Below are 14,001 nucleotides of genomic sequence, written 5' to 3' on the forward strand. Positions count from 1 at the left end.
TAAAATACATAGAAGTAAAATCTATATGGACCCCCACACTCCTGCCAACTGGACCATTGTAGTTAGTAAGGTAGCAGTAGCTTCAAAATCCAAATTTGGGGCATTACATTTGTTTATTCACAACTCATAGAACTATTGTGTGGATATTAATGAATGAAATGTGTGTTACCATCATAAATAATTTGTCTACAATGTGAGATATTTGAACATCTATTTTTTCACATCAATTCTGTATTTCAGTCCAAGTTAACAGAATAAAATTTTCTTTCTATCTGATTGACACAGCAGCATGAACAGCAAAGTATGTAGAATACTTATTGAAAAATATCCCAATTCATTTTTTCATCCAGTAGGAAGTGAACCTCAAAAGCTAATTAAAACTGAGGTAGTTTGTGAAGTTATGATAATGTATGCAAAAGATGATGAACCTTAGGATAAGTGAGGTTTGAGTATAATCCACCTTAGGGAACAGGGAGACCCAGTGAAGAATTACTTCCTTTATTAATTCTTGGTGTTTGAAAAGCTGAGATGCTGACAAAAGACCTAACTGTCCTGACAGTAGCTAAGATGAACTCAACTTAAATCTGATGGGGTGTTTTTTTCTATCTCAGCTGTTGATGTCAATATCAGCTTGTACCAAAGACCCTTGGGTAAAACTTTATTCTGACATAATCCGATAACAGCAAGTTCAAGAAAGATTTTGGTCCTTATTTGGGAACAATATGTTTAATTTCAGATTAAATGTGACTTTTAACTCTTAGTCATCACCACACATTAATGGAACTTACGTCTTACAATAAGCCTTGTGTAAGCAGAAGTAAAAAGGTTTCCTCCTATATATCTGGCAGAGTAAACCCCTGCATCCTGTGGTTGGACTTGAGGGTAGGAGACTTCCAGCTCTCCCGGCACTTCATGCCTGGGCACAGAGTGGATGAAGGAGCCTGAGGAAGGAGCACACAGATACCACAGATGTCATTCACCCTCTAAATAAAGAAATGAGCTTGCATTGGTTACTGAAGAACAGTTGAGGCATGCTAAGCAGCAGAATCTTTTTTTAATTAATTATGAATTTTCTGACAACTCTAGCTACACTGGTTTTCCATAATTGGACAAGTTCCAAGTAAAAAGGAAGAGAGATCTTGAGGAGATTCAGCAGATAAACCGGACAAGCAACTTCACACTCAGCTTGATAAGAATTTAGTGGTTAAAAGTGTTCATTTTGTTTCTTGGTCTTTTCTAAAGTAAGGGATAACAATCCATAAGGATTCTAGGGTGGGAGGAGTTTAAGAGCAAATGCCAACCATGCCCAATTCAGTCTGACCAGCACGAAGATTTACTTAGGAAATGAAAGCAGGAAGAACTCAGCATAGCTTTATATTTTCTTCCTGGTTTTAACATATTTCTGTTTCTTCCAGGTTTTTTCACCAAAAACTCTTTTTATTTTATTCTAAGTTTGTTGTGCTTGGTCATACATGTTTGCTAAAGGCAACAGTGCTTGGTCTTCTTCCATTCCCCTAGATCACCAAGTAACAACATTTGAACATTGGTTGCTGTCAAAGAGGTGTTGCATCCATTGAACTTCAGGACTCCCAGGAATCTTTCCACTCTAGTCTGTTATAGCAAGGGCACTGCAGTTGGTAGATGCCAGGTCCAGCTAGCTCTCACTCAAATATTTGTGCACATGCTCATCCACACTGTACAAAGTCATCCACCAATATACCCACACAGCACAACTGTGATTTTATGACTACCGCATATCTGTATGACATTCACTAAAATAGCTTGGATTGGAAGGAACTTGAAAGATCACCCAGTTTCAAACGCCCTGCCATGGGCAGGGACACCTTGCACTGGATCAGGTTGCTCAGGGCCCCATCCAACCTGGTCTTGAACATTTCCAGGGATGGAGTAACCAACACTTCTATGGACATCCTGTTCCAGAAATTTACTATACTCACAAATAAAATTTTCTTTCTTGTACCTGATCTAAACACACCCTTTTTTCAGATTAAAGCCATTCCCCACTGTCTTGTCACTATCAAAAGTCCCTCTCTAGGTTTCCTTCAGCTCCATTAGTACTGGAAGGCTGCTACAGAGGTCTTCCTCTGGACTTGTCTTCTCCTGGCTGCAAATCCCAACTTGCTCACATTAACAGCCCAGACAGTCTGACCCTGTTCTGATTTGCAAGCTCAAATGGCTGAATGAACTGTCCCCATCTTCTACATTCCCTTACAGTCCCTGAAAATGCAACAACTTTTTTTCCTTTTTTTCCACTTTTCTTAAATTATTTAGAAGGTAAACAGCAACAGGCAGGATGTTTGCTTTCTGTGATCATACATACTATCAATTTGACTGTTGTCAAATTTCAGACAGCCTAGAAACATAAGACTTTGCTGAGGATCATAACCAGAATAGCAGAAAGACTGTGGGTCACTGTAGTCCATGACAGAACCATTCTCCATGAAAAGAGGGCCAAATTAAAAGAACAAATAATTAAGGGGGTTTGTTTTGAAACTGTAGGGCATTTTCTAGTACCTTTTGAGTTACAAGTTGTATAACAAACTTGACAACAAAGCATTAAGAAAGCCTTAAGCTTACAGTCTGCTAAGAAAAGCTCGATTCTTATGACTTGTTTTCCAAGAGTTATGCTGATGTCTTAAAGCAACCCTATTTAGCAGAGTTATTTCATTGCCTAGATAGCCATTGTGAGATTCTGTAAAGGGGAAAACAGTACTTGGAACAACTGAAGTGAAAGATTGCAACAGCTAAATATAGTTGGAGAAGCCTTTTCTTTTCCATCTGCTGTAGCAGAACTTCTCAGAAATGTTTTAACATCAACCTCAGCTGGAACACTTGACCTACTGTCCAGAGGCTATCTGAGATATTTTGCTGAATTTCCAGATGGAATCACAGCTAAGGGAGTACCACGATGTAAGTAGTCCTGCTCCAACATCTCATCTGGTTATTTTCTGAGAAACTGGTGATAGGAGATCACAAAATTTTCCTAGGGACCCTGTAATGACAAGTGATAGCAAACTTGTCTGCTGTGCCTTGACATAGCTGAGTCTCTGAAGTGCAAAGAAACAGGTATTCGATTTGCCTATTGGCTCTTTAAAATATGCCTTTTATCTAATTAACTCTTCCAGCCTGTTGAAGTGCTCCAGGTAATCAGTAATGGGGGTTGAGACTGACTTACTACATGAGTTCTTTGGTAGCGTGTTGACACTTCCTTAGCTCATCCTGCTGTATTTACTCCCTGTGTCCTGGTGGCTCACTGTCAAAGATGGAGCAGAATATTACACGTGCTTCCCACAATCATAATTTGTTGTGGGTTAACAATTTATGGTGATTATGAAGGCACTGTGAGTTATAGTGACCTCTATTTTTGTATTTTTACACAGGAGGTAGATAGTAACCTGCACATATTTTTAAGCATCAAGCAGGAGCAACACACAGCTGAACAGCGATTACATGTGATTTAGGTGCCATGCTAGAAAGAGGAGTTGGTATTAGAAAATTTACAACCTGACTAACTTTTGTAGTTGGATGAAATAAGGACTAGATTTTGTTTACATTTTTTTCTTTCTTATAGCAGAGTACTAGTCATTAATTTCTTAGCTTGAATGGCATTATAGAAATGGCCTCAAAAAGTTTTCTGAAGAATACAAAGTATGACTTCAAAAACTATAGAAATGCAATGAAAGATACACTAACTGGATTTTCACAGTGGCCCAGAAAGAAAAACAAACAACCAAGCTAAAAACAACCAGGCAATTATATGAAGGGCTGTAGAAGGAAATCAAAAATTAAAACAAAACAGAGATATAAACAGAAGATTGGGAATTTTGGAAGAGAAACAGATCAGATTAACATATTGGATATGGAAATTCACCCCTTTAGGAAACTTTAAATGTGTGAGGAATGATGCCAGCTACAGCTGCACAGCATGGGCATCAGCAGCTCTAACTTTAAATGACTTACTTGGCCCTCAGCTAAAACAATTATAGCAGAAAGAGAAAAGACAAAAAGATTGAATACCATTCTTGTAGATCACTGCATCTTCCTCTTTTGATGCCATTCTGATGAAGGAGATATTCACATGCTCTCCCTTATTTGCTGTAACAGTTAATGCCACTGGGTGGAAGGAAGCTGAAAACAGATGTGATAAATAGCAGTTACTGTCTCTATCTGGTCTCTGGCCTGATAGCTGAGAATGGGTTACAGCACGAGCCTCACTCAGATTTTGACACATCAATTTCTTTAGAGTATAAAGTGATTCTTTACCATCAGCTGCCTCAACCTATATTTTAGCAAAGACAGAGGAATTGCCTATACCCTGAAACAACAGACTGCCACTAGAACCTGAGGCATGAAAAAAATAATTGGCTTCTAACTGGAAACGGTTTCTAACTAGGAACTCCAACTGGCTGTAAAACATTTTCCAGTTTCTTTATCTCTTAAGACATTTTTAAATCAGACTGGAAAAAGTACTGGAAATTGTATTGCAGGGAACAAGCTGTCACTGGCAAATAAATACCTAAGGTGATTTAAGTTCTCTTCTACGTAAGCTTTATAATGCAGAAATGTCAAGAGAGTTCAGGAGACCACAATTATTTAGGGCTGGGAGGAGGTGAGGTGGGTTGTAGTAGGCCTGTGTTTCTGTTAGTTCACCAAATTCTGGAAATACAGAGAATGTTGGATTGCACTAAGAACCAAAGGGAAAAAAAAAATAATATTCACAGGCTATGGTACTTTCACCACAAAATATTGCTTAGTGAAAATAAAAATTCAGTGTTAAAGACTGGTGTAGATCAGCAGTTTTCCAGCAGGGAAATTTAAATTCATTTTCCTGCTTAAACAGAAAGGGACTTTTATACCTTTATTTGTAGATATTGATTTAAACAACAGAGAAAGCAGTAGATAAAAGGATTTTCCCAACATTTTTGCCTATTTCTTATCTGTACTAGTGGAAAAATGTCATCAGAAGATAACTGTGGAAGGGACTGAAAAAGCTCAAGAAATGGCTCTTCTTGAAATGGTAGTTTTAATGAAACTAGTGAAATGGTAATTTTAATTACCACATTAATTTGAAACAAGTTAAAAGTTAAAGATGATTCCTTTCATTTACTTGGAAAATCCAAAGGGAAAGTTGTGAAGTGTTTTGACAATAAAATCAGATTTTCAGGCCAAATTTAGCTCTGAGGGTTTATGCCATACTGTCGTTTATATGTTCTATGGGAAAAAAAATTCTTCTAAAATTAGCCAAATTCACTTCCTAACTATTAAGATCCTTACCTGATGGGGAATTTGATACCTCTGTACTTTCCCTTGTAGAATACTCAGGGGAGTGATATATTGATTTAAACCAATCCTTTTGCTCTTTCTACATTTGAAGTTTTTTCACCTTAAGGGTTCCTCCTATAGAAATTCCCCCATGTAAGTCCATCTATCTTTATTTTTCCTTCTGCTGCTACCTGCCTGTCCAGCCAGCTGAGTGGGAGTTTTCTGACATAAGACCCAACTGAGTTTCAGCTGAAAAGAACTCTTGAAGAGCCATTCATGCTCCTAGACAACTCTGCATTTTCAGAGGTTCAATTTCACAACAAATATTTATTTCACAGCATATATTTTTTTGAGAAACATATATACAAGTTAATATAAACTGTTATACAACTTATTAATAAAAAATTGCCCTTTATGAAGAATCATGTCTCCTTTCTTGGTTCATTTTTGCAAAACTGTTAATAAAATATTCTTTGGTTCATACCATCAATTGGTGGGAAAGAGATAGGATCAGAAAGCATAGAAAAAATTATGAAATATATTTCTGTCATATTTTATATGCAACAGAGTTGTAAAAAATGAGAAGACAGATGCTGTATCAAAGTATGTATGAAATTCTGTCAGTATATCCACAACATTATTTTCCAAAATCTGAGGGAGTAAAAAGGATTATATTTTTGCAATAAAAGAAAGAACATTTTGATATTTTCATTACAAAATAGAATTTTAAGTTAAAATCAAAATGTTTGTATCACATGATGTAAAATTAGAGAAAGAAAATCTGAGCAAGCCAACTTCTGTCTTAGAATATAATTTCCTTGAAAATTTTGACATTTTAATGTTTATTTATATTTGGAAACAAGACAACTATTAAAAATAGACAATTCTTTGCAGAATGGAATTTCCATCCCCTGTGCAGTTCTAGTGGTTATACTCTGAGACTCTGCCATACATTTTCATTCTTTTGTAAGTTATATACAATTGATTTCAGCAGAAGTCTCCCTGCTTTACATTAAGTACATGCATTTGTCATTTTACCTAAACACTGGATCTACACTTACATCTTAGATAAACAGAAATTTCTAATATAGAATAATGAGCTAAATTTTTGTTAGAAACAGGCAACAAAAACTGAAAGCAATTCCAACTTACTGTCAGCTCTCAAGTTAGAAGTTATTTATTAGTAACAAATGCATAGTGAAAAATCATTATCTATTTAAGAAAAAAATAATTCAACAGCTTTTAAAAAATTAATTGTTAGCTACAAATTATCATAAGGGGTTTAGTTGCAGTGCTTTTTGGACCAAATTTAGTGAGACAATGCTAATTGTTTTAACAAGATATTAAACTTTTGTATTCCCATCTACTCTTCTTTGGATTTTAGGCTTTTCTACAGGGTACTGTTGCAATGGAAAGGAATGCACACTCCCAGTTGGGCTCAGCTCCAACATATTTTTAGATTGTGACTTGTATTACATGATTTCACATCTCAAGTGTGGCAATTCCTTATAGAGACATAACGAACTGAGCTGCAGGACAAGTGCCATAATGCTCTACTGCTAACATTTCCATTATTGTCCCTTTGACACCTCTATGGTTGAGTATCTGTGGGGAAAACTCAATCATTGTCCCTTTGACACCTCTATGGTTGAGTATCTGTGGGGAAAACTCAATCACATATATGAAAATAAACATTTATTGTGTAGAGAAATTGAATAAATTGTATTTGACTAGAAGGCGAACACTCTGTGGGGTTTTATTCTAGAGATGTGTACTTATACAGAATAAGGATCACTCCCCATAAGAAGATAAAGCATAAACTGTTCCCTGTCACTGCATGTATGAATATTACACATGTAACTATAATGTTTCAGTATAAAGAATTCAGGAGAATGGACTTAATCTCAGAATAGCAGATGGTAAAATAAAGCATATCTCTCCATACTACACAGCAAAAAATTTTCACTGTATGTACATATTTGATAATAGGTATATAATCAGGGAGATGGCAGTTTCCACTAAGTCAGTAGGGCTACCAAAATTATTAATGCTGGGTGAATGTTTCACCAGCTTCTTGCCAGAAAAATGCAATATAGTGGCTGGCTTTCCAGAAGTGCTGCTTCTTCCTTTGACATTGATGTCACCAATGGAAACTGCACATTTCAACTCAATTTTTTTCTGTTGAAAAACATATTCTGCCTTTAAAAATTATAAAGACAGCAAGAGTGAAGTGGAAAAAGGTCTGTTTTCCAGACACACATGCTTTGCCAAACCCCAAAATCTTTCCTTAACCTTTCCCCACTTTCTGTGCACTTTAACAGCTATGGGAATTTCTGATGTACCTCTCTCTTACCCATCTGTTCTGATTAGATTATATGCTTTTGCTGCTTTCACTGACAAACTTTGCTAGTTTGAATTTTGTGAGTAAAAACTTTTGCAGAGAAAATCTGAGAAAGGGATTCAAACCTAAAAATTAATCAAAGAAATCTACCAATTGCTGTTGTGTATGCTACTTCAGTTTAGAACAACATCTGTCACATAAGAAGACTTCAAAATTTTATTACTTAAAATTCTCTGGTCCTAGGCCCATAGATACTAAGAGGAAAGAACTAATTGATTCAGAAGACATTCCTCCACCCATGCACATTGCTCTACAACAGAACAGCTAGAAATGTGCTCAGCTTGCTGGCAGACTGCCACAGGCAGGGGCAAGTTGACATTCCATGGACTATTACCTTATCTCCTCCTCACTGCAGTCTTCTTTGAAACAATGGAGTTGTCAGTCTGCATCTGCAGATCTTTCTTGGTGACCAATCCAAGCCTCCAAAGACCACTTTTGGTCAGAGAAAACAAGCCAAGGAAAAATGTACTTGTCCTACTCAGTTTGCTTCCAACCTATCCATGTTCAAAGCAATGATAATAGACACTAGCTACAGCTCTAATGAATTAAAAAATCTCCTTTTATAAATTTGTTATTTAATTTCAGGAGATATCAACAACAAAAATTGCTCTTATTAAAATCTAATAAAGTAAAATTAAAGTTGTCAAGTGCCCTTACAGACCAGTTGCCATGGCACAAAGCATTAGCAGTACAGTAAAATCTATTTTAAATTATCAGTTTTGACAATGTGATTTGCTGTAGAAAACTACTCAAAAATTCTTGTGCCTTTCAGTAGTTTATGGTTATCTCTTCTTTGAAACTTGTCCCAGAAGTCTAATGATTTCCAGAAAAAAGAGAAATTTTGAACATACAGAAATGCAATTTAATGGACCTTAGAAATCTCACCTTCTTGTCCCAGTATATCCCTGCACATTTGCTTTTACTACTGTGCATAGACTAAAACCAAAATCAAATGAATAGTGAAATCTGTAGTGGACTTTTCTGAATAACCTTCTCAGATTTTGGAAAACATCTCCAGATTTTCTTTCCAGTGCTGACAGGGATGCTTTTTTTTTTTCCCCACACTGACACAGACTATGCAGATCTAGTATTGCTGATACGTAGTTTTACTAAAACTTAGGCAAGGCAATTGTTCTCTGGGCTCAGGTTGCCCATTTACTTAAGAAAGATAGAATAGTGGTCAGACCTGTCAAACTTTTAAAGTGGAATCCTGTTTGAAATCAAGTGTCTGGCCTGCAAGAAGTCCAGTGCAGGAGTTGCTACATATGTTATTTCATGGGGTCAGTGAGGCCATTTTAATTTGCTGACTTTGTGTTCCCAGCAGTAGTCAGATGCAGGCAGAATACTTACAGATGTCTAACTAACTTCCACAATGAAATGACTAGCACCTAATACTAACCAGTTTCTCTGCCCTGTAGGAATAAAAAAAAAAAAGGTCTTGAACCAAGTCTGTTTTTATTGACTCAGGACTGCCTTGACTGGTCTGGGGCCATGTTTGTGCTCACTTATGTCAACCAAGGGTAGCTGCCAGTCTGCAAGCAGTGACATGGCAAATTCAGATCTGACAACTATACAGTACCTCCCAGTGGCATCTTCATGGTATGTATCCTTGTCACCTCATCCTTGAGTTTCCCTTCACAGTAATATGCTCCAATAGTTTCACTGGCCTGTTCCCTCTTCCACACCACTGTCTTGGCTGCTGCTCTTTTGGAATCTTCATTAACTTCCAGTGGTTCTCGGTGCTGGTTTGCCACATCCTCCTGGTCCCGGCCTATGGTGATAGACTCATGGGAACGCCATTTGGAAGTGACACATATAAGTGATGTCTCAGAGTTGCCCACCAGAGGAAAGGAATTGATCAGTATGAGGTCCAATGCTGCTTCTACTTTACCTAAAAAAAAAAAAAAAAATCAAATTAAAAAAAATTTACTGCAGAATTTGATGTGGCTGATCAAATCACCAGGTAAGCTGGTGTCACCTAGTGCTCAGGGTTTCTCTGGCTGGTGCTGTGCACAGCGTTCATCAAAATTGGATTAACACAAATAAAGTATTCTGCACAATGACTTGAGGATTTATTTTTTATGACACAAACAAATGGAATTTGCTCTTCTTAGAAAAGGCAGTACATCTTACAAACGTGTTGAATTTCTTTCAAGTGCTGTTGTAGAAGCCCAAGGAAAATAATAAGTTGCCAAAGCAGATAAATGTATATAAGTGTATAGTGTATAAGATAAGATAGTTAGACATGCACATAAATGCCTCAAGTATGGTGCTTTTCTGGTAATAGAATTGGTGGATGATAAGGTTTTCAGTTTAATAGTGTTTCTTCAATCTACTTCACATGGATTTAGTACGTATGAATTGATGCAAAGCAGTTATGCCTTTCAATTATAGGAGATGGTAGTACTTTGAACACATGGGACATTTTTTTGCAGCTGCTTTATGAATTTGGACTCATGATTTCATAGTCAATCACATCAAATATCTGAAGCCCTAACAGACCCTGGCAATACCCATGGCACAAAGCAACTTATGTAAAAACAAAAAGCAAGTTGAGACCACTAGTTAAGTAAGGTCAGGTTTAAATCACTCAAAATTTCTTCTTTTGATCAATACGATTGCCTGAAACACATAGAGGTGAAAGTTTCTTTGAAAATGGGAGATACAAGCCTAATTAAAATATCCTCTAGCAGAGTGCCACAGTTTTAGCTGTTCAAATGTGCATAGTTGGAGGGAAATTCAGCTCTCCTATAATGAGCAATTGGCAAATAATAGGTGTTTCCCTTTATTTTTTTGAGTTCAGGGTAAGGAGAAGGGAAACATTAACATTTTTTCCAGCTGAAACAGGAAGAATAATTGATTTCTTTTATTCATCACATCTATTTTCCTGATTTGGATACAAGGATATTTTGTATTTACATAGACCTAATATTTCATGCCGGTCAGCTTCCAAATGTTCTCTGATGGGAAGGAAGGCGTATAGTCTTAGATAAGGAAGGTCAAAAGAAGGTCATAGTGCTAACTGCAGTCTTTGCGTGTGTCTCTACAGTGCTCTGGGACAAGGGAGGAGGTACTCCTCTGCTTTCAATGCAAGCAACCACTCTGAGGACTGAAGTATCTTGACAGCACATTGACACTCACCACACCCAACAAGTCTTCCGCAGCCCCCACCCTTTCATGTGCCAGCCCGGATGATTTGCAGTTACATAATGGAGAAATGAAACCTTCTGGAAACGTTGCAACATTAAAGTTAATATTGCACAAACGTTCAGGTCAGTAAAGTCAGTCCATCCTGCTGCATGTTGCAAATGTTAATCCTTTGAACAAAGTTAAAGAGATATGTGATAGAAAAGAAGCCAATTCACACATTCATTTTATGGGACATTTGTCTCAAGGTTCTCAGTTTTATATGAGGAATATTTGTGCTTTTACTATGGACCTGATGCATTAGCCAAAGGCTAATATAGCTCAACAATCACCGAGAGCAGCATCAGTTTACAGCAGCAAGGATCACATGCTAGGTAGAGATATTCCTAAAATCACAAACTTTAATATCCTGGCTTCTGCAAATTTTTGTGAACCTCAGAATCAAATCTGGATTCAAATTCTGTGGCTTGACATGTCTGCATTTATGTCAGGCCCACTGCTAGAGAGTAGAGGTGAAATAGTTTTTTCTGCCTGGCAGCCACAGGGCACAGAACTAGAACAGCTTTTCCAATACAAAGGTGTGGGCCCAAGGGCTGGTGTCCTTCAGAGGACAGCTGGTCATCCAGGGCTCCAGTTCCATTTTCCCTAGCATTTCTCCATTCCTCTGACTTCCACCAAAGATTGAAAGGTGAAAATAACCCCTCTTTCTTCCCCTGCATCTCAACATTTTAATAATCTGAGAAAAAGCAGTAGGAGAAGCCTGAATTTTGAGGATCAGCTTTCATGCTGCCTTTGATCGATATGCAAAGCAACTTTCTACCAGATTCAGGGTATTTGCTGCATATTTTTTCCTTGTAGTAAATTCATGCAATAAAGGTGTAGAACAAGTAGGCATATTGTTTTTTTAAATTTGAGAATATTCTGGGTGAATCAAAATCTAGACACCAGGGGATGGATATTGTTCTGATTCATTGTCTAAAGATAGGTGCTTTTTTGTCATATTAAACACTGCAGGGAAGCCCAGAAGTCTCAATAAGGCAGATGGAACACAGATGGAGTTTCTTCCCAGAGAAACATAAAATAATTTTCTGCCTCTAAAAGGGATTTTTATCTAGGCATAAGTATAGAATTATGTATCAAACATTTGCAGCTAAGGTTTCACAGCTGGAATATATTGCAAGTAGAAATTAAATTATTGGAAGTTTTGCACTAAGAAAAGCTATGCTTCATATAGAATTTGAAAAAAAAAAAGGCATTTTAGCAATATAAGGCCTTGGAGGTAATAGTAATGTTTTCTTTGACTCCACTGGGTGGGGATTCATACATGATAATGCATTTCAAGTAAATCATCCATTTTTGCTAGAAAGGAACTTACCTAGTCTGACAAAATTTAGGTAAATCATGTCCTAGATGTTAATGAAGGTTTTGAGTATGTAAGAATCAAATAAGACAACAGAATTTAGCTCTGAGAAAAACCCAGGAAGTGGCCAATCTCAGCAGCAGGGACAATCCTCTGTGCTGCCTTGAAAAAGTCCTTCCACTCCTGCCTTGGTCCTTGAAGAACAGACTTTATCAGAAAGGCAATTTGCTGTGTGTGCAAATAGATTTTGAGAAGACAAAGTGCTTGCAGAAGGCTAATGTTGTAAATGGAAAATACCATGCAAGGAAGACCCATTGCTAAGTATTTATGACACACCACTCACTGTGATGCAGTGTTTTGAGTCTTTCCAGCACAGTGAAAATGGTACCCTCTGAAGAGGTTTAAATAACAGCACACTGACTATAGCCCAGACAGCAAAATAAATGGAGGGAAATACTTGCAGTTCCTCTTGACCCTCTCCAAATTACAGGATTGTTCTCTGTCTTGCTGGGTGATACTCACCTGTATCTTTCACAGCTTTTCCAATACGGATTCCTGCAGCCCAGAAAGCTAATTGTATCCTGTGCTGCATCCAAAGCAGTTCAGTCCATAGAGCAGGGGAAGGAGGTCTGCCCCTCTGCTCTAGTGAGAGCCCACCTGGAACCCTGCATCCAGCTCTGGGGTCTCAACACAAGAAGGACATGGACCTGTAGAAACAGGTCCAAAAGAGGCTATGTAGACGACAGAGTTCTGAATCAGCTCTCCTATGAGGAAAGGCTGTGAGAACTGGAATTGTTCAGCATGAGGAAGAGATGACTCCGGGGACACCTTATAGCACATTTGAGTTCCTAAAGGGACTACAAGAAAGTTGGAGAGAGACTTTTGTCAAGGGCATGTAGTGATAGAATAAGGGTAAAAGGCTTGAAACAACAGGACTGTCAATTTAGATTAGATATAAGGAAGGACTTTTTCATAATGAGGGAGGTGAGCCTTTAGAACAGGTTCCCCACAGAAGCTGTGGATGCCTCATCCCTGGAAGTGTTCAAGGCCAGGCTGGATGGAGCAGCCTGGTCTGAATGAAGGCGTCCCTGTCCATAGGAGTGACATTGGAACTAGATGACCTTAAAAAGGTCCCTTCCAACTCAAATTATTTTATGATTCTATGATATTCACCTCGGGAAATTGTGCTAAACAGAGAAATTTGCCATGCTGTTTCTGTAGTCCCTGTGTTCTTGTTCTCTACCAAAATGTCATTCATACAGACACAGTCATCATATTTTCTGTGCTGCATTGCACCAGCAAAACTTGGCTAGGATCAGCTGAAACAAACAGTTCTCAGAAATTCCCTAGCACACATCCCAGACACACTTTTACTCAAAGAGCAAGCAAGTCTCTGATAAAGATTAAAATATCATTGATCTAGATCATTATTGGTGCTAGATACTAGGGTTCATGAATAAATGTGGCAATCTTGAGCTGAGATTATTTAATGTCATAGATTAGTATACACAGCAACACTTAGGAGAAAAGTATTGATTTGTCCTTTCCTCTGACACTCCCTGCCTGTATACTTCCAGATTTCCACTATTACCCTTGTCTTGTCTCCAGGAAAACATGGGAAAACTCTAGGCATCTACTGTAAGGCCATTGCAAAGTTGTCTGTTATTTGGAAAAAATGTTCAACACAATGGCTTATGCTCCTCTTCCAAAGCAAGCAGGTGGAGTTGTCAGCTCCAACACAGGGTAATCACAGCTCACTGTCCTTCAAAGTGCATATAACATGGACACAGGTCTTATTTGCAAGGGGTAT

General features: G+C 37.7%; 1 protein-coding gene across 2 annotated transcripts in view; it reads right to left on the bottom strand.

The window, feature by feature from the left end:
- Window positions 1-14,001, bottom strand: part of TEK (TEK receptor tyrosine kinase) — a 37,681-nt gene that overhangs the window by 17,042 nt on the left and 6,638 nt on the right. For both annotated transcript variants that reach the window (XM_077790252.1, XM_021535932.3), the window contains exons 2-4: window positions 9,264-9,575; window positions 4,039-4,149; window positions 789-941 (exon numbers count right to left, since the gene is read on the bottom strand). In XM_077790252.1, coding sequence (XP_077646378.1) covers window positions 789-941; window positions 4,039-4,149; window positions 9,264-9,575 — 576 coding nt within the window. The remainder of the gene's footprint in view (window positions 1-788; window positions 942-4,038; window positions 4,150-9,263; window positions 9,576-14,001) is intronic.

Source organism: Lonchura striata, chromosome Z (assembly GCF_046129695.1).
Source record: "Lonchura striata isolate bLonStr1 chromosome Z, bLonStr1.mat, whole genome shotgun sequence".
NCBI lineage: Eukaryota > Metazoa > Chordata > Aves > Passeriformes > Estrildidae > Lonchura > Lonchura striata.